The sequence below is a fragment of the Zingiber officinale genome, chromosome 3B (assembly GCF_018446385.1).
Source record: "Zingiber officinale cultivar Zhangliang chromosome 3B, Zo_v1.1, whole genome shotgun sequence".
Lineage (NCBI taxonomy): Eukaryota > Viridiplantae > Streptophyta > Magnoliopsida > Zingiberales > Zingiberaceae > Zingiber > Zingiber officinale.
This window is the reverse complement of record NC_055991.1, coordinates 106,965,530-106,986,606: the sequence shown is the minus strand read 5'-3', so window position 1 is coordinate 106,986,606 and position 21,077 is coordinate 106,965,530. Positions and strand designations below refer to the sequence as shown.

At 36.8% G+C, this 21,077-nt stretch overlaps 1 protein-coding gene and 1 long non-coding RNA gene across 2 annotated transcripts; both read right to left on the bottom strand.

Annotated features, from left to right (window-relative positions):
• Positions 1–11,826: 11,826 nt before the first annotated feature.
• LOC121968491 lies at positions 11,827–12,374 on the bottom strand. The gene is made up of 3 exons (XR_006108179.1): positions 12,340–12,374; positions 12,039–12,131; positions 11,827–11,963 (listed from the first exon to the last, which is right to left on the bottom strand). It is a non-coding gene; the product is annotated as an uncharacterized LOC121968491 (long non-coding RNA).
• Positions 12,375–12,637: 263 nt separating this feature from the next.
• LOC122055088 lies at positions 12,638–16,480 on the bottom strand. Its single transcript, XM_042616480.1, has 5 exons — positions 15,149–16,480; positions 14,113–14,999; positions 13,919–14,024; positions 13,430–13,841; positions 12,638–13,041 (listed from the first exon to the last, which is right to left on the bottom strand). The coding sequence occupies exons 1-5, from the start codon at positions 16,478–16,480 to the stop codon at positions 12,638–12,640; spliced, it is 3,141 nt and encodes a 1,046-aa protein (XP_042472414.1).
• Between the last annotated feature and the right edge of the window lie 4,597 nt (positions 16,481–21,077).

Genomic DNA, 21,077 nt, shown 5'->3' with positions numbered 1-21,077 from the left:
ATAGAGTTATCTGGTTGGTACGGTTAGTGTAGTTACCATGCATATTGATGTCGAGTGTACATGTGATGGGTATGTGGTATTGGGGTTGTGTAGTTTGTTGACCATGTTGTGTGTTGGAGTATGTATATACGTTTGTGGTGGTTATTGGGGGTCTTGGGGTACACGATGGATGATGGTATTTATATTGTGATTGTTCACATCATGTCATCATTCATTGCATACTGATAACTAATGCCTCCCTTGTGGTGAGGGGGTCGTCAGTTGTTTATAGCTGCCCATTCGGCCACTGTTGGAGAGTGGTAGCTAGGAGTGGAGCTAGTCCTGTCGCGCTTGCTCAGCCGTTCGGTGATTTTACTCTGTCAGCCTCGACCACTCTGGAGTAGTGGGTCTTGAGGGTACAGGAGTCAGAGGGCTTGAGTTGTGAGTGGTCAGGGACTCTTAGCTGTGTAGTTATATAACTACTTAGCTGACCATCCGCTTTGGCCACCTATAGCGGTGCATGTACTGGAGGCTAGTACGGTTTGCCACGGACCCAAGCCTCTCGGCCATACAGGGGTCGTGGTGTCTAGAGAGGTGGCGGGGGTGACCATGGAGCATGCATGTACTTTTGCATATGATGCGCGGTGCATCTGGGAAGATATTTTGCATACATGCCTAGTAGATATTAGTTGCATGTGATTGTGTGCTGTTGCATTTGTTTGCGCTATGTATGTTGCATTTGGGTGTCATACTGTATACATGTCATCTATTTTACATGTATATGCAGCCGTATTTATATTTGCACAGGTGTCTCGAGTAGATCTGTTGCTAGTCCGGTGAGTTCCTTGATCTTGGTTTCATGGTATTGATTCTAGTCGAGTATGTGCATCTACTGTGTCAGGTATGTTTATGTATAGTCATTGTATTAGCTATGGCTAGATGTGTTATGTTTCGATAGCATGATTCTATTCTTATTATGGAGACTGTATCCCTTGATTCTTATGTTGTTGTACCTACCATGCTTTATTCTGTTCTTACCCGCTGAGTTCTTCGTACTCACCACCCCGCCTATACTGTTATGATTTGCAGGTAGTAGGTAGATGATATGGAGTTACTTGGAGTATGCTGCCAGCCGGTCCCACTTTCCGCGTTACATCCGAGGATTCTTATCGGTTTTTAGCCTCTTACTCTTTGCATTTCATGTTTTGTGGATTTGGTGTTGTTATATCATACTATGACTTGATATGTGTATTGTGGACTTGTATCTGTGATGTGTTTCACGGACTTTTGTATTTGTGGGCTTCCTCTTCGTCTTCCTGTTGTGTTTTTGTCTTTTTGATATAGCCGTGTGGGCTACATATTAGTTGCTTGTTTGTTGTTAGTTCTTTTATCCAGCCGGGTAGGCTGTGAATATTAACTGTGTGGGTGTTGTTTCTTTTGTATACATATATTCCAGCCGCTTGTGGCTGATGTATTTTTGCATATATGTGAGATTCAGATTGTCACCGGTATAGGGGAGATGCTGCCGAAATTTTTCGGGAGGTACTTCCCCAGGGCGTGACAGTATATTTAACTTTCCTATTGAAATTTTTTGATATAACTAGTGTATAATGTGGCGAGTTAGTTTTGGTTAGTTCCACTTAGCTAAGTAGACCAAATAGGTTATATCTTACCCTACTTGACTCATAAACCAAGATTTTCTAACGTACTATTTATAGGTCTGTGTTAGGCCAACTAGAGAGAGGTGAATAGCCCTGAAAAGAAGTTAGAAAATTTTCTTACTTTTGAACATAACAAGGACACAATATTAATTAAAATAAACAATTAATTAACAGAAAAGTAATAACTAAAAAGTAAGAAGGTTCAGAATATACTTGATTATAACCTAGGCAGTTGTTAATCTAAGAAAGTTGAAAGCTCACTAAAAATCTCTTTCGTTGAAGGCAGAGTAGCCTCTTATAGACTTTGAATGCTCAGACAAAGCTAGGAAAATGAATACAATTTTTGTTATAGAATTTCTAGCACCATGGGGCTTTTTATAGCCTCCTGGGATAATATTATCATTGGTTGATGTGGCTCGGAGGCGCCTCCAAAGGGATCTAGGGTACCTCCAGTGTGGATAAAACTTTATCCAAAGTGCAACGCTTACCAATTTCTCTACCACATTGGAAGGCGCCTTCATGCAAATTGAAGCCGCCTTCGCGCCTTTGCTTAAGGCGCCTTTAAGCTTACTTAAGGTGCCTCTTAGGCATATTGGAGGCACTTCGGGTCTCAAATGTGGTAGCTTCTCTGCCAAAGCTCAAGGTGCCTCCAACACCATTGGAGGCACCTCTAACACTGTTCATCTAAACCGCCTCTTTCCCGTGCTCACTTGGGTGATGCTCCGGCTATCCGAAATTGAGCTCACCCAAACCCAACTCCGGTCTTCTCCTCGAACAAGCTTTCTCCCCTTGTCATCCCTCAGATGCGTTGCGTGCTTCCTTCTCATCCACTGATGTACTCTTCTGCAGTACCTCATCCCTCAGATGCATTGAGCCCGTCGACTCGCTTCCTGTGTCATCCTTCTCACTAGCTGTGTATTCCGATCGACTTCTTGTATTCTTAAGTTCCTGCACACTCAGAGACAAGACATCAAAATCACAGGACCTAACTTAACACGGTTGACCACATCAAAACTAACTCAGAGTACTTACAATCTCTTTCTTTTTAATGTGCATCAACCTAAGCTAAGTCAGGGTAAACAAATAATAAAACATTATAAGCAAATAAATTTGCAATCATTACTATTAACAAGTTTGCAATAAAAACAAGTAAATACAAGTATAGAACATGAAATTTTATACTAACTTTGCCTCCCCTTAACTTATTATCTCTCCCTCTTTGATCACATCAAAAAATATTAGGAAAAATATGAAAAAATAAAATAAAAATATTGAGAAATATTTTCAAGAATATGTCATTTTACCAAAATTAATTTTCAAAAGGAATAATTTTTATCAATTAATCTTCAGTTTTGGCAAAACTAATTTAAAAAAATATATTTTTTTGAAAAATTCTAAAATTTTTTGTTAATGACAAATATAAGCATTCAAAACATGAAAAAAAAATCACGAATAGAATAATATTATTTTAACCATAATAATTTTTTGAACAGAAATAGTTATTTTCAAATTTAAATGTTTAAAATTTGATTTTTAATTCAAAAACTCTTGCTTATTTTTCTCAATGTTCAAAATATAACATTCCTTTACTAAAAACTCAGGTTTTTAAAAATTTATCTTAGGGAAATATTTAAAATTTTAAAAAATATTTTTTGATAAAAAATTCATAAAAATCAGATAATTATCAAAAAAATTTATTCTAACTGAAAACCTAATTCATTATCGCAAAAAAAATTAAAATTTGCAAAAATAATTTTTTGAAACATTTTTAATCATCAAAATTTATTTTCCAAAATAAATATTTTAAAAAATAATATAATCATAAAAGAATTTCAAAAAATTTTCTATTAGTAGATTATATTTTTATTTTTCACAGAAAAAGCTTTTAACACAAAATATGGAACGAATGCATGTGAAACAATTAATTTTATAAACAATGTTGAAAATTAAAGAAAATTTAATTTTAAACATGCTTAAAAATTAATTTTAATTAGACTATACATGATTTAGGAACCTAAAATAAATTTCTACCTATCGAATTTATCAAGTAATTTCTAAGAATATATTTTGTAGCTACTTTTGTAATATAGCCCTCCTGGGTTCTTAAATACCAACTAAGTTCTTTATAATTTCTAAAATTCTTTTGTGGAGTATATGAGTTTGAACATGTAGAATTTTCTAATAGTTATATTTTACTTTTTACTTTTTTTATTTTTATCTTGCAGTTTATCAAATGCTTCTTTTAAGCATGCATAGTTATTTTTTGTATTTATATATTTTGTCCTATTTTTACACAGACATCCATAAAGCATCTAAATTGCATCATAAAGATGGTTAGGAGGTAAGAGTCGTACCTCATTTACCATGTCGGATTCATCGTTCGAAGCTCTCCCTTCATCGATGCTCTCGATGCTCATCTCAGATAAGGTTTTGTCGTTTTCTTCATCTTGGTAACTTGCCATTAGCACAAGTCCAGCATATTGCTCTATCTCGAATATAGGTGATGATGTCTTGTCCCAAGTCACCTTGAGGTTTTTTGTGTTTTGGCTATCTTGGCCCTTTGTCCTTCTCTTTCTCTCTTTTCTTCAATTTTGGGTAGTTGTCTTTTATGTGTCCTTCTTCATTGCAATTGTAGCACTTAATTTTTTTTTTTTCCTCAATGAAGCTTCTTGGCCTACGGCTTGTTAAACTTGTTAGACTTAAAAAACTTTGAAAATTTTCGTACCATGTATGCTCTTTCATCTTTATCAAGGGTGTCAGAATTTGATTTGTCCTTCTTGGCTTTCAGGGTAATGTTGTTGTTTGGCTTTTCTATGTCTTTAAGATCTGTATATTGAGACTCATGAAGTTTAAAAGTTGAAAACAAATTCTCTAGCCTACTTATCTCGAGATTCTTGGAGATATAGCAGGAGTCTACTATAGATGTCCATGTCAGTGTTCTTGGAAATGCATTTAGGGCATACCTCAATGAATCTCTATTCGTTACTGATTTTCTAAGGTTGTTGAGTTTTGTGATTAGTTCTTTGATCTTTGCGTGCAGTTGAGCCACCTTTTCCCCTTCTTCCATCTAGAGGTTGGTTAGTCGATTTCGGAGGATGGCCAAGATGTAGCTTCTGACGTGGTTGACTTCTTGAGGTGGTAACATGGTTAGCAGATAAAATTTTACTTTTCCACTGACCATAAAGTCGGCCTGCTCCTTATTCCAGAGAAACTCTTATTTTTTCTTCTCCATGTTGATCTTTGGATACTATAAAACCATATATGATTATTAATAATAAATCAAAATCTATTTTAAAAAATACCTTCATTTTTCTTTTCATGTTGCAAACCCCCCTCAAACTTTGGCAGGTGAATGCAAGATCTGGTCATCTCCTTGTTGCTTCAGTTGGTGGTTAATCCTTCTAAAGTAAGTATGTCTTTGATATCAATTGTAGGTCCAAACTGTCTCTTTCCCATGCTTGCTTAGGTGATGCTCTGACTGTCCAAAATTGAGCTCAACTGAATCCAATGCCATTGGAGGCCCCTCTAGGCAATGGATTTGAGCCTTGGGTATCTAGTAGTGGTTTGACCCAACTTGATTAATCAAGTTTGTTCCAGGAATCCATGCTTGGACTTCTATTTCAATTTAAAATTGACAAGTAAGATTTAAATTGAGTGTTAGCCTTGTATCATAGTTTAGATCGATCGAATACAACCCTTTATTTTCTAAGTGTCATATCAAGATACTTGGAACCCTTAGTGAACTGTTCTAATGACTTTCTAAGTTCTTTGACTTTATCTTTAAAAATGAAATTTTCTTCCTCAAGTTGTTGGACTTGAGTTAAAGTTTCATTTTGAACTGTTCCAGTCAAGGGACTTGGGTTAGTCTCCTCCTTAAGGAGTTTTATCTCATTTTGGAGTGACTTGACCCAAATGCTGAACTTAGCTAACTTACGTGTTAAGTATGAAATTAAATTACACAACTTATCTACTAGAGGAGAACTTACATTGGTGTTTGTTCCTTCGAAAATGGATATGGATTTGTGTCTTCTCTCAGACTAGGCCTCTGATTCAGTTTTGGACTCAGTGTTGATTATTTGCTTCATGCCGATAGTGCGAGGAAACTTGCATGGGTTTGTTCTTCTTCGTCTGAGTCTCTTGACGAAGATCCGTCCCACATTTCTTGCAGCATCTTCTTTCTTCTTTGCTTCTTAGCTTCTATTAGATTTGGTCACTCTAACTTAAAATGTCCTTTCTTATTACAGTTGTAGCACATTTCTTTTGATTTTCCTTTCATACTTGGGTTCAGACTCAATTGCTTGACGTTTGTTTGGATTACCTTCTTGATCTCATGTTTGGTAAATCATTTCTTCTTTTTATACAATTTATAAACTAGATTAACTAGTTCAACAATGATCTTGTTGTCGTCTTTAGACTCTGATTTGTCTTTAGACTCAGGCTCAAAATGGGACTTGTGCTTTGACTTGATTTTTCATGCAAGCAAAGTAATTCCTTTCTAGGACAGAGTAGCGTTAGAATGCTCGTGTAATTCAATTCTGAAAACAGTTTGTCTAATTTAATCTTTGAATGTTCCCTTGAAACTCTGTAATCATCTACCATAGATGCACACAAAGTATTTCTCAAAAATGATTTCAAATCATACCTGATTATATCATAGTTTTCGATAGGTTGTCCGATTGCGTGTAGGCCTTTGAGCAAGTCTTAGATCTGGGCGTGGAGTCGGATTACTAATTCTCCTTCCTTTATTTTTACATTATATAATTTATTTAATATTAAATCATATTTTGATACCTTGGTGTCAGAAGTGTTTTCGTATAACTTGATCCATTTATTCCATAATTCTTTGGCACTGTTGAACAGTCCGACTTGATTCAGTTCCTCTTTGGTTAGGCCACATTGTAGGGTTTGAGTTGCCTTAGCATCAGCTTTGATCTTCTTCTTCATTAGTGCTTCCCATTTATAGCAAGGGATAGGTACTCAATTCTTAATGGGGAGTGTGAATCTAGTATTGATCATGATCCACATCTCCACCTGAGTTTTGAGGTAGTATTCCATCTAGCTTTTTCAGTAGCCAAAGTCCTCGCTAGAGAAGAGAGGTGGACGAATGGTATTGTAGCCTTCTTGATGGATCATTTCAAATAACTCTCACAAAAAAAATGACAATAGAATGTACCAAGACTAGGTCTTGGATTAGTAGTACGAGAAAATAGTAATGTGAAAAAAATAAACTTGAGTGGTATTACATCAGCTTCAAGAAACGAAAACCGCGAGTGATAAAAAGCTTTTATTAGAAGGGATGATTACACCACTTCTGATTAACAGAAAAGTGAAAAACAATAAAATAATATGCTCGAAAAGGTGGTTACACCAATTCAGAGTGACCCAACTTTAATACAAATTATAGGATTGGAGAAAGTACTAGAGGGGACGATGAATAGCGCGAAGTCGCTTTTTCACTCTTTTTATAAAACTCGAGAGTAGACAGCGGAATAGAAAAGGAGAAACAAGTACAATGTGAACAACTTTATTTTTACTTGGTTCACAATCTATGCTGCGAGTCCAAGGCTCACGATTGTTGATCCCTTTTATTGGATAATTCACTATCAATTCGTTTAGTAAAAAATCAAGTATGAATAACAAGTAAAAAAATTTAAAGACACCGACGACAAGTGTGAAATGTAGACTTGATTGTAGTTGTTGGATTAGTATTTCGGTGTTGTAGTAGACTTTTAGAGCAACGCAGGAGTCATTCGGCATAGAAGATGTGTAATGAGCTGTTGGTCAAAGCCTCCTTTTATAAGCATATCGGGCGTTTGGATCCCTTCCGGGCACCTAAGATTAACCTGATCTGATTAGTCTTTGATGATGTTTATCTATCTCCGGACACTTGGATCCCTTCCGGGCGCCTAGGTTGCTGACGTGGCTGCACCTCGGTGAACCTCTATCTGATCGCCTTTATCCATTCTCGAGCGCCTCGAGTATGACGTGTGTCAACTCAGATGCTAGTGTGGCTAGATTCAGGTCATTCCAAGCGCTTGAATCCTTTCTTGTCACCCGGACCTCAGGGCGCCTGGATCCATTTCGAGCGCCTGGAATACCCAAACTTTGGCCATTTTTCCTACATCATAGAGTTAGTACAACAAGCATAATAAAAGATATAAATAACTAAATTTACTTTGACAGTCTTGGGACTATCCAATCATGACTTTTGGAATTCGTCAAAACCCTATTTCGGACTGACGCCTACTATTCTCTCAACGGAAATGTGTCCTCACCTATTTTTCTCAAAAGAGTTTACTGATTGACAAACATCCAGTCCTCCTAACCTGTTTGGACTTTTGCTTAGCATCCAATCTTAACTTCAGGACTTCCCGCTAGACGTCTGATCCTCGTCTCGCTTAGACTTCCGCCTAGTATCTTCGACCCCAGGCCTTTTGCCCGATGTCCTCGATCTGCCTAAACTTCTGCCCAGTCAATCCGACTAGGTCTTCTTTTCCTAATCCACTTGATCAGGACTTATTTGTCTCACTATGTGAAAAACGGCTTTTTACTTCATTGATTACCTGAAGTAAAAGACCTGTTTTTACCGAAGTAGACACGCGTGTAGTAAAAAGATTCATTTTACTTCGGATAAACTCCGAAGTCGTAGGCCCAGAAAAAACGAAGTCGTATTGGGTGTCGGGTTCGGACATATTACGAAGTAAAAAGTGCATATAACTTCGTCGGTTTTTAAAAACACTGAAGTAATTAATCCTTTTCGACTTCATCGTTTAGCATTTGTTGTGAAGTAATATACCTACTTTAACTTCGGTTAAAAATGAAGTAAATGGATTACTTTTACTTCGTCATATATCGTTAATTCCTGAAGTAATTATCGATTAAATTACATTTAGCTTCGTTCTGGATCGAAGTAATAGATAGATACTACTTCGAAATTTTTTGTAATAACCGAAGTAGTTGATACTATTTTACAGCAACAAATTATATTGCTTCGAAGTTATAAGTAGATTTTACTTCGGATTTTATGAATAAAGTGAAGTATTTTTTCTCTTTTTACTTCATTATTTTTAGACTTCAGTAATTTTGAGCATCACAAAAGGTAACTTCATAAGCCTTGATCAAAATAACCCATGATTTCAGCATATGTTTATACAAAACAAATCTCCCTAAATATGATCAAAATAAGCTATAAAAAACCAAAAACATGTACTGGTTCATTTACACAACTTGCAATTCACTTCAAATACGAGTACACAAATTCACTCCATTCGATTCTCACGTCATCATATTGTGTCTGCGTATAGTACTGGTTCTTCACACAACCTGCAAACTACAATTTAGAAAGAACCATCATGTTATGTTTTGTAACTGAAAACACTAAATCAAAACACAGTAAGTTGACAAAAAAATCATGAATTAAATTAACAAAAGCATGATAAGACAAATAAATATGTATTGTTATATGCACTCTTATAGTAACAATAACATTTCATCAAATGTGCAATAAAAATGATCCAACAGTTTTTTGAACCTTAAGTTTTAGTAGTTCCAATCGCATGGTGATTAGATGCTCAGTTAAATTAATGTATTGCATTCTCAATTTCACATGCACTATGACAAAAAAGCAAAAAATTGTACAATGAGACTTGCTCAATAATCACACAACACGAAAGTACTGAATTAGCGGTGTGGACAGATAACTGGATCTTTCAAGTAGCCTAGCTGATATGCTGAACATTTTCTTATGGTAGCTTGGGCATGGTTCTCGTGGAGATGTCAGTATTCTACCCACCTTGGTCATAAATAATGTTCAATATCGAGGTATGACTTATGATCCCTTGTCTCTCATCTTAAAACATCTAAATTTCAACTCATAATACAGTTTATATTTTGATGCCTAAGGTTCTATTGGATTTGATTTAAACTAAGCACGTGTCTAGAAAGGTTTTGTCATTGTTATTAGCAAATGACTAGTATTAATTAAAAGCATTTTATAACATTAGTGCTAATAGCAAGACTATTATAGTTGTTCCTTGACAGCCTTCTATATTCTCAATCATCGGCAAGTAGAAATTTAATAGTTTATTAGGTCTATAAGGTAACCATGCCCAAATCAGTTACTAATTTCCCCCAGCTACTAATAGAACTATGCATAACACAGTTTTGTATAAAACCATAAACAGGGTGTCATCTAAGGGCGAGGAAAAAAAAGAAGGAAAGAAGCTATATCAAAGCATGAGAAGAAAGCAGTAGCAGGGCGTGAACGATTTGATTCAGTATGTGCATTCCTGTTCAAAATGGAAGAAATTCACACACCTTCCTCTCCAACTGTAGATCCTCACATTCAACAATCTCCTTCATGTACCGCATGACACAGTATCCACATTCAACACAACCTTGTTGTTTGAGATTACCCTAATGAATCAAAGTTAATGCAAAGTGAAAAACCAAATATATAAGAACCATGAATGCATGTTTTCAATAAGACATACCGTCAACTGTTTGAAAGTTGGTCGTTTTGGATTACCCCTCATACAAAGGTACGTCCTCACTCCACTACATTGTAAAAATAGAACTTATTTCATTTCATATTTGCTAATCAATCTATTCATAATCTACATAATCTAAAACATACTTGCACACTGTAGTTTTCCAAGCGTTATCTCGGTTCCTATTACCCATTGAGTCCAACAAATAAATTGTATCTTTGTCCTCGTTTATAACGGTCAAGATACAGTGGTTCCTGCACGATTGTCAATATATAGCTAAGTTACTATGTATTAGGAATTGAGCAGGGATTAAAAATATACCCAGTGTTGTATGGGATAAGGCATATGCTATCTCCGTTTGATGCTTTCAACTGATTAGCAATGTGTTGTGAAGAGGTACTGCCATCTTGAGCGGCTGGTATTTTGTTGGGATCCACAAACGACACATACTCAGCCCTGTTTGTTTCCTTCAAGTACTTGTACAAGTAACTGCATTCAAGTAATAAAAAACATGGTTACTTAAGACATGAACTCATGCAAAGAGAAGAATTGTATATAAGACATAACTTACCCCATGTAAACCAATATTTGCCTGGACCCTATCTCTCTCATTTCCATACAGCGCATGATATCCTCTCTCAACAACGATGTACTCACATTACGTCCAAACATGACTTCATCAAATTCGATAGGAATGGTCTCCTCCTCAGTCATCAGTCTAACAACAAAAGAATACAAAAACTTGCATGGCATTGGTAGAGCACTTTCAACTTCCTTGAATTTATTTTTCTCATCAGGAACCTCCAAAATAGCAAATGGTGGTGCAGGTTTCTCCTTCTTCTGTAATTTTAAATAATTGTAGCAAAATATATAACTATAGCAACAGAAAAGTGAACTGAAAATACCTTTGTCGTAGAAATATCACCAATTCTTTTGGCCAGCCAACCACAGTTCCAACAGCATCTACCATTACTGTTGGTCCCGACTTAAGTGGAATTGGAAGCTCTGCTTCCTCCTGTAAAACAACATCAACAGACACCTTTAAGTTGCCTTCCCCAAGTGAAGCATTGTGCAGCATTACATTTGGGCCTCCGTCGGATACTATCGTGCCATATGCCACCACATTCCCCTTATTCTTCAGAGCCAAATGACATTTTTTCCCCTGAACAATAAGATATTATCTTTTAATATCTGAAGCTAGGAAACAAATTTAATGTACCAAATATAATACAAAACCTGATTGAATGAATTGTCGCATTCAAAAACTTCCACATCATCTTCCAATATTTGAACTGCCATGTGCGATGACTTGTTAGATGCTACACGTTCAGAAACTCGATCACTTGTTTCAGGCATAAATCGAGCAAGAAGAGCCTTCAGTTTTTCAACTTCAGCTTTCAAAATCTTTGTTTCCTCCGCTTGCTCTTTGAAGTTTTCAGCCAAAGCCTTTGACACCAACTCCCTCTTCTTCCTTAGAGTTTTGAAGTAGACTTGGGGCTTCACAAATTCCCCTACACCTCTAACCCTTTCGTAAGGTTCTTGGCTCCCTAATGCAGTAGTTAATACGCCATTGCTTCCAAAAGATATGAACTCTCCCCTCTTTTTTTTGTCCAACAAATCATCCTACAAATATGGAGGTAACATTAAATATCCAATGAAGACACTTTTTTCACTTATTATGAATGAACTTGAAATAAAACTAAAATAATACAATTTTTTCAGCAACTTCAGCAGTCTCTGTATTTGTGATGTTTCCGGATTTGTCTTCGCGGGCCTTACGCCAAAGGAATGACCTATCAACTTCCTCATCCTCCCTGAATATTTTTCTCTGCCTCTACAATTCCAAAAAACGATCATTTAAAACATGACGTACTACATGAAAAGGATAATATAATGTTCCATGGATTACCAATTCAGTCTCCAATCCAATGTATCCCTTGCGAGACATTTTGTGATGATACTTGCAATTGCTCGCCCGTTCCTTTTGTTTTTCATGAGTGACCTATGTCACGTAAAAAAAAGTAAATTTTTAGAAGAATGGCTAGAATTTAAAAACAATAGGATGGAGTATGATGAACTTATTATATATATTCCTGCTGTACATGAACTTATTATATACAGAACTTCATTTTGTTAATTAAATGCCCTAAATGTTTTAAATCTTGGTGCATATAATAATTTAAATATAACATGATAATATCATCAAGTACCTCCCAAGATGGATGTAGCCTCTCATCAACAAAAGCTTTCCAATTGCAGATGGGATCTGATACTGCTCTGGTGGTGACCTCAGTTTTTCAGGATTATCTCTATATGGCCAGACAAACCTACTGTTGAGTTTGTTTTTGAAGTCTCTCCATTTCTGGCCTGCTGAACTCATCACTGCCACCTCACTTTGAGGTGTTAAGTCGAAGACATTCTGTAACACACAGCAGTAATTGCTATCAGTTTGTATATTGAAAAAATCACAATGAAAAAAAAACATAAGCAATCTCATAAGGAAGTGTATTATTGGATTATATTCACCGATATTTCTTCCCACACTTTCTGTTTCATCTTCTCTGGAACAGTGGGCCATGACTTTATGTTAATAGGCACCATGGATCTAACAACAGAGCCTATGAAAGATTGTAGTGCCTTCCCATTTTCATTGTACACAGGTCGTCCTATGTCATCATATTCAATCGTCGACTTTTTTCCCCATCTTGCAGCAACAATAAGTCTGCACATTGATGTAGGCCCCCGAGTCTTCTTCTGCCCAGTAATAGGAGGTTCTTCTATTTCAGTCTCTCCTCGTAGCTCTGCAGTTGCTAACCCATCAGCATCTTGGTGTAGTTCGGTGTCCTCAACTACACGTGGCTCATCATATTTTGCTATTTTTCGCTGTTTTTTAGGACGCATTGTTCTTTTCCCTGCATATAGGAAAATAAATGATGAGATAACGGTATATAAAGTCTGCAGTGATAATATAATAAAAGAAGACGTGATACAAATAATAACATTAACACATACGAACAAGTAAAAATAATACTAGTAAAAACAATAAATATTAATGCAGATGACATAAAAGTGAAAAACATCATTTTTTCTTGTTTGTTACAAAGAAACCCTCTTTAGAAGATCTAAAGTATCCTTCATGTGTAGGAATACAATGAATATCAACATTATCAATTGGTCGAGCTTCGGGAATTATGGTCCAAAGATCCTCTTCTCCCTCGTAACATCTATTTGGAACTTGAAGCACTATTGATCACCCTTTGTTCAGTGGGTCAGCAAAATAAAATACTTGTCTAACTTGACTTGCAAGCACAAATTCATCCTTCTGGTGGCCTCGTTTGTTCAGATTAACTAAGGTGAAGCCACATTCATCATTGTATTGTATTCCTTTGTCATTTGATACCCATGCACACTTGAAAAGAGGAACTTGAAATTGATGATAGTCTAATTCCCATATCTCTTCAATAACTCCATAAAAAGTCACATTCTCTAACACGGGATTCTTATCTTTGGCACTACAAACAAGCATCGTGTTGGCAAGTAGAGAAACACCACTGTTTTGACAAGCTTTCTCATCATCCCGCTCTTTTGTTTGGTATAAATTGCAATTTATGACATAGCTATCACACTTTAAGACTCGCACACGTGGTCCATGGGCCAGCCATCTCAATGATGATGTCATTCCACCATTGCAACTATCGATTTCAGCAGCCACCTGACATGCATTCCTATTAATTAGTGTGATCAAAACAATGATTAACTAATATTGTATGTTAGCATCTTCTACATCACCTTTGCACGAAACCAGTCAATGAACCTCTTATTATGAGCATCTTGTATCCACCTTGCATCTTTCTGTTTCTTGGGAAACATTGTCTTCAAGAAGGATTTGTGTTCACTGAAGAATTTTACTTCTAAAGTTTTATTTTCATGAATACATATGGACTGCCAAGTACATATAATTATTAGTTATGCAGTACACTTACATAATGTATGGAGATATTTCTTCTGTATTTTCTAGAACAGTCAAGTGTGCTTGTTGGAGATCAATTTGTTGGACGATGATTGATGAATTGCTTGCTGAGAATCCAGGAATGCTTGCGTTTGGGTCACATAGTGATTTAGGGACCCCAACAGGATCAAGGTCATTGAGATATTCTGAACAAAATTCAACTACTTCTTCTGCTGCATATCTTCGAACAATGCAACCTTCTGGATATTTTCGACTGCCTACGTAACTTTTCAACACCTTCATGCATCTTTCAAATGGGTACATCCATCTGAAGTAGACTGGTCCACATAATTGGACTTCACGAACAAGATGAACTGTTAAGTGGAGCATGATATCGAAGAAAGAAGGGGGGAAATACTGCTCCAATAAGCAGAGTGTAACAATCAAGTCAGATTGCAGCTTATCTAACTTGGCTACATCGATAATCTTCCAACAAATATCTTTGAAGAAGAAGCATAATCTTATGACAGCATATCTAACATATTTTGGCAGAGAATTACGTATGACTATTGGCAGGAAGTGCTGCATTATAACATGAGAATCATGTGATTTCAAGCTACTCAGCTTCATCTCATCCATGCAGACAAGATTCTTCATGTTTGATGAGAAACCTTCCGGAACTTTTATATCTATTAATGACCTACATACTTGTAATCTCTCATTTTTTGTGAATGAGCATGCTGCAGGAGGTAGATATGTTCTTTTCTCACCAATTTTAGGAGCCAATTGAGGCCTAATTCCCATCTGAACCATGTCCAACCTAGCTGCCACATTGTCCTTGGTTTTTCCCTTGATGTTCATCAAAGTATTAATCAGAGACTCAAAAACGTTTTTCTCAATGTGCATAACATCGGACAATGCCTAACATGTAGGTATTTCCAGTATGGAAGATTGAAAAAAATTGACTTCTTCTTCCAACATTTACTGAAATTTGTAGCTCCAACATACTTTTCTTCTTCAATGTCTTCCACAATATTCTCCTTTGCTTTTTTCCTTATTTTCCCCTTCACACTTGTTTTCTTTCCAAACTCACATGTTATGTCTGAAAGCTTGTCAAACAACTTAATTCCAGATAATGGCCTACCTGCTTCACCAAGTTCCTCCATGCCATTAAACTCCTTTATTTGCCTCCGATATGGATGAAATCGTGGTAGGAATCGTCTATGCCCAGCAAATGACATTTTCTTCCCATTTGGTAAGTGCTTTGCATAAGTATCCTCACCACATATTGGGCATGCGTAATAACCATGTGTAGTACATCCACTAAGGTTACCATATGCAGGAAAGTCGTTGATGGTCCATAAAAGAATTGCTTTAAGAGTGAAAACCTCCCTTCGATAAGCATCATAAACTCCATCAACTCCTTCCCACAAGAGTTGCAAATCATCAACCAGAACCTCAAGGTAGACGTCGATATCGTTTCCAGGCTGTTTCGGCCCTGAAATGAGCATCGTTAGCATGATGAATTTCCTTTTCATGCACATGTATGGAGGCAAATTATATGTGTCCAGCATGATTGGCCAGCAACTGTAGCGACTACTAAGATTGCTGTGAGGATTAATTCCATCGGCTGCAAGTGCCAGGCAAATATTTCTTGCCTCACTTCCAAAGTCGGGCCACATATGATCCACCAATTTCCATGACGGTGAATCAACTGGATGGCGTAACTGACCAACAACTCTTGTGCTATCTGCATGCCATGTTAAATTTCTGGAAGTTTCTAAAGATTTAAACATGCGCTTAAATCTTGGTATGGGAGGGAAATACCAAACCACTTTGGCAGGAACACCTTTCTTCTCAACATTTTTCTTGGTTAGCTTCCATTTTGATAAGCCACATTTCGGGCAGCTTACGCAGTCTTTATATTGTTTCCTATAAAGGATGCAATCATTGGAACAAGCATGAATCTTTTCATGACTTAAAGCCAAACAACTCAACATCTTCTTTGCTTCATAAATTGACGATGGCAGATTGTGGTTATCTGGCAGCATGTCCCCAAAATCTGCTAGTAGATCTGAAAATAGAGCATCACTCATCCCATGCCTTGCTTCGGTATTGTATAGTTTTACAAGTGCACTCAACTTTGTGTAACGTTTGCATCCATTATACAGTGGCTTCTCTGCTTCCTCCAAAAACTTCATAAATGCTTCTGGATTTTCTGTATGGTTATCATACGCTGCCTCACACAAATTAACAGTTTCAAAATCATCATGACAATTATCAGTTGGCTCTTGGTTGACACTCGAATTTAATCTATCCTTCTCCGCAGCCTCACCATGCCAAATCCAATTCAAATAATTTTTACTGAAACCATTGAAGTAAAGATGCTCCCGAATCCACATAACCGCTCCCTTTTTAAGATTCATACATTTGCAACAAGGACAATGAATTAAATTGGGGTCGATATGTGGATTCTGCAAACAACTTCTAATGAATTGTTCCACACCCTCCTCATACTCTTTGGACCTCCTATCTAAGTAAATCCAGGATTTATCCATTATAGTACAACAGAATCCCAAGAAACTTCTTCAGAATTATCGTGCTAAAATTATTTACCGCTAGCTCAATGTGTTCTTTGATCAAAACCTGAAGATACTACATATATGTTAAGCAAACGTTAGAGTAAGACTGCAAAAAGGTAGTCAAATTCATATTGAGCACAGTTCCATATTTTATACTCATTCCAACAGCTATCAATATTTTCTACTCATCATGAAGAAAAATAATGCGTATTTTGTACAATATGTGGATATATAAAGAACGAAAGCATGGCACCAGTTGAATTTCTAAACACTTGTCTTTTTTTGAACATGCACACTCAATCATTTGACATATGAACGCTCTTAAATAGATTGAATCTATTGGGTTGTCAGCAATCCAGTGTCGAAGACCATTCAGCCTGATAGTAGTAAAAGAAAACCCCTTTAATTTCTGATTTTAAAGTTAGTTTTTCATAATCATGCTGTTGTGATTGTTGAAATTTGTGATGGAAGCAGTTTTGAGTTCGTTTAATCCAATTGTAACCAAATTTCTTGAAATTTATGGTGGTTATAAATTGTTCATGGATGGAGCATTTCAGAATGTAGGAGATATGCTGGGTTGCATTTGTACAAGTTGTGTGATACATTTTCAGAGAGCTTACACAAGTTTTTTTATTAGAACTTTTTTTGTCATCCTGAGGAGTTAGGAAAGGTTTGAGATGTAACTATAGAAAGTGTGAATAGTAATTTTATTTAGTTTTATTATATTTTTACTCTCATATTTTTTTTAGCCAAAGATTTACTTTGAATTTTATTAAATTATTTATCTTAAGTGGTATCATAGTTAGAAATTGTTAAATTAAATTGTTGTATTTGTGCTGGATGAAGCAGTTACACATTTAATCTCAATAAGTGATAGCATAGTTGAGATTGTCTGATTCTGAAATGTTGTATTTGGGATCTTCATAGTGGATGAAACATGTAGCACAAAGACAAATTATGTTAGGATGGTGAGAATTTACTATAACTATTAGTGAATGTTGTATTTAAAAGTTATTATCATCATCTACCTAGTGGAGAAAATGCTAAGCTATCTTATGCCAAAGAGAGTAGCAAATAATAGAGAGATGTAATCACTCTTTATCAAATTATACCTAGTGTGGATCGAGTATACAACACAAGGCATTAGATAGAAATTGGATGCATCTCTGTTTTATTTCAATCCATTTCAAGAGGACAAAGATAAAGTATCTGATCACATTTATATAAAGAAAGGAGGCATTCATCATCAAGATTTGAATAGGAGTGTAGTGGTCACCGAGAGAGCAAGGACAAAATAGAAATTATAAAGGTGAGTGTTCTAGCAATATTGATTTGTATATGAATGTTGATGGTTGCTTAGCAAATTGTCTGAACAAGGAAACAAAAACACACATTAGTTACATTAGTTTTTGCTATCTCATGGGAAAACAATCCATCTTCTATAGTTGATATTTAAATTCAACTGGTGCTATGCTTGCTTGCATTAGGAGGCAGGTATTTTTTTTAAGAAAAACTAATACATGTGGAACTGAGATTTTGAGGGACAACTTGAAGGAGTAAGAGTACAACACATGTCTTACTCTAACTTGAAAGCATGCGTATTTTTAGGTAATGACCTCGTAAACATAGAGAATGAAAAAAAACAAAAAAAATTTCCAAACACTTGTCTTTGTTGGAAGAATAGCACTAAACCTACAACAAATTGGAGACCGTCTAAAACATGATTTTGCAAAATAAAGGAGGAGAAAAAGAAGAAGAATAAGAAAAAGAAATCGAAGGAAAGAAAACATACGGTATATCTCAAACACTTGCAACCTAACCCTGCGTAAGAAAGTTCAAGTTGCCAAACCTTATTTCGGAAGCCCTAACGAGAAAACCTTCGTCTCTGTTGCCTAAGACTCCAAATCGGAAGCCCTAACGAGAGGGAACGGAGAGGACTGAAATGAAGGGGAAGGAAGAGGAGGTCCAACCTTATTTCGGCAGAGGGAAGCCCTAACGAGAGGGAACGGAGAGGACTGAAATGAAGGGGAAGGAAGAGGAGGTCCAACCTTATTTCGGCAGAGGGAAGTTAACGAAAAAGTGGGGGGAAATAAAAGTGGTCTCAAAATAAAAGTTAACTCTTGTACTATTACTTCAGAGTAAACACTAAAAATTCTATTCACGACGTTACTACATCGGTATTTAACAACTTTCCGAAGTAATAGCTTATTTCAGTTTAAAACGAAGCCCGCGTTTTTAAATATGCGAAGTCTATATTTGTATATACTTCGTCAGTTTTTTCAGCGAAGTTGCTTATACACTTTTACCTCGTATATTTAAATTGATGAAGTAAATCGTGGCGAACTAAAACGTCATTTTTCACATAGTGTGTCATGCCCCAGAGGAGTCCCTGTCCGAGAAAATTTCGGCAGCATCTCCCCTTTACGGTGGACAATCTGAAACTTTTCTACATCCTCACATACCTCAGCGACAGGCGGCTGGAATAATAAAAACAATAAAAATACAACCACACATTCCACGCAGTTTATATAACAAGTAAACAGAAAGATAATACCCTAACTCGAAATCAACCCTACTCCACTACACTCGTAAAACTCAAATCCGATGAACTCACCTCTTCTGCCGTCCAGGCAGGCATGTAGTAGAATAAATCCAAATCCAAATCCATCGACAAAGTAAAAACCATACAATGTCCATAAGTAAAATAATCCAAAACATAACAAGTTCAAAATAGTCTAGAACAGAAAAGAAACCAAAAGAAAACCAATCATATCCTCGAGGTCTGCAGGGACCAGCAACTGGAACTCTCTCCTGACAGCATCAACCTGAAAATATCAACAATGGAGGCGGGGTGAGTCCAACACTCAGCAGGTACAATTGATATGCAAAGTAAAGAAATAACACCTAGCACTAATCATGCGTACAGTCTCCTGATAAAAATAAAGATAAATGCAAACCGAAGTAGACAGGAGAGAATCTGTACTAACCAGGACCCGGTATAAGGACAAACATTCCGAAAGGTATAGAAGACCTGTATGCATGTCAAACATAGGTATCCAAACAATATGCAGCATATAAATGCAGCAAACACAATCACAAACAATAAATGCATCATGCATATGATGCCAATGTCATGGTCACCCCTGACGCCAGTCAGCCAACTCATAACAAAAGTGGGACCGAGTGGGTAGAGATGTGACAACCGTGCACTCTGCATCACTACCCCTGATGAGTGACCGAGTGGACGAGATGCTGTCGGAGTACACACGTACTCCTACCCCAAATCATAAATGGGGGAGCGCAATGCTCTCATCTCCCGGTACGCTATGACGGGGAGGGATCTCTAACGTGCTACACACTGCGTCACACTACCCATGAGCGGACCAACGGAGCACCGGAAGAGCCAAACTGTCCTGCTACCACGCTGTGTCACGCTACCCATGAGCGTCACAACGGAGCACCGAACAGTGATGAAACTGCAATGTGCTCAATAATAATGGAGCAATCTATCGCACAGCATGCGATCATGCAAATGGTGCATGTCACTAAGCATGGTAATATACTAAACCAACCTCTGGACATATAACAATGGGCACCATAGTGAATATATCATATCAAGATATACTGATCAATAAGGTATCAAACCTAGGTCCTGAACATGTGAAACATGGTTATATCACTACCCATGAGCATGAAAAATCAGGTACGAGATCAATACGTGATGCAAATAAACAACCAATCAAACAGGTAACATGTATTGGGCAGTGATTAACCGAAACAAATAAGAAACACAATTAATGCAACATGTTAATTTCATTACTAAGCATATCAAAGACAATAAGTCAAAAGTACCCGCCTCCAAATCGAAAAGATCAATCCGGTCCAACTCAGACGTCGAGATGCTCGTCTCGCGTCAAAACCCTAAGTCACCAATAAATAAATATTTTATTTAGCTACACTCCTATAAATATCTAAATAAAAAATCTCTTACCCTAAATTAGGGCAAAACCCTAATCAACAATCACATAAACCTAACCCATAATCCAACTCATAGCTAGAAATAAACTACACTGTTCGGATCAAGAACAGAATATCCATAACCAACAATAACCGGATTCAAGAACAAAATCTACTCATCTTACCTCAATTCACAGTCGTGATCGTTGCTGGAGCAAGGGCTGCTGGAGGGGGTTGCTGTCGGAAATCAACAAACCACAGCACACTATACTTGCTGGACACTTCACTACTCGAAACAAAAAGAGGATCAAGCGGTCACAACACAAGGATCAAGTACCTAATTCACTAATTAAGTCAACCCCCTTACCTCTAAGATCACGAACCTGCTGTAAAGAAGAGAGTGGCACCGGCAGAGAGAAACTAGAGCACAACATGGCTGCAGTAGATCCAACAGTGGAAT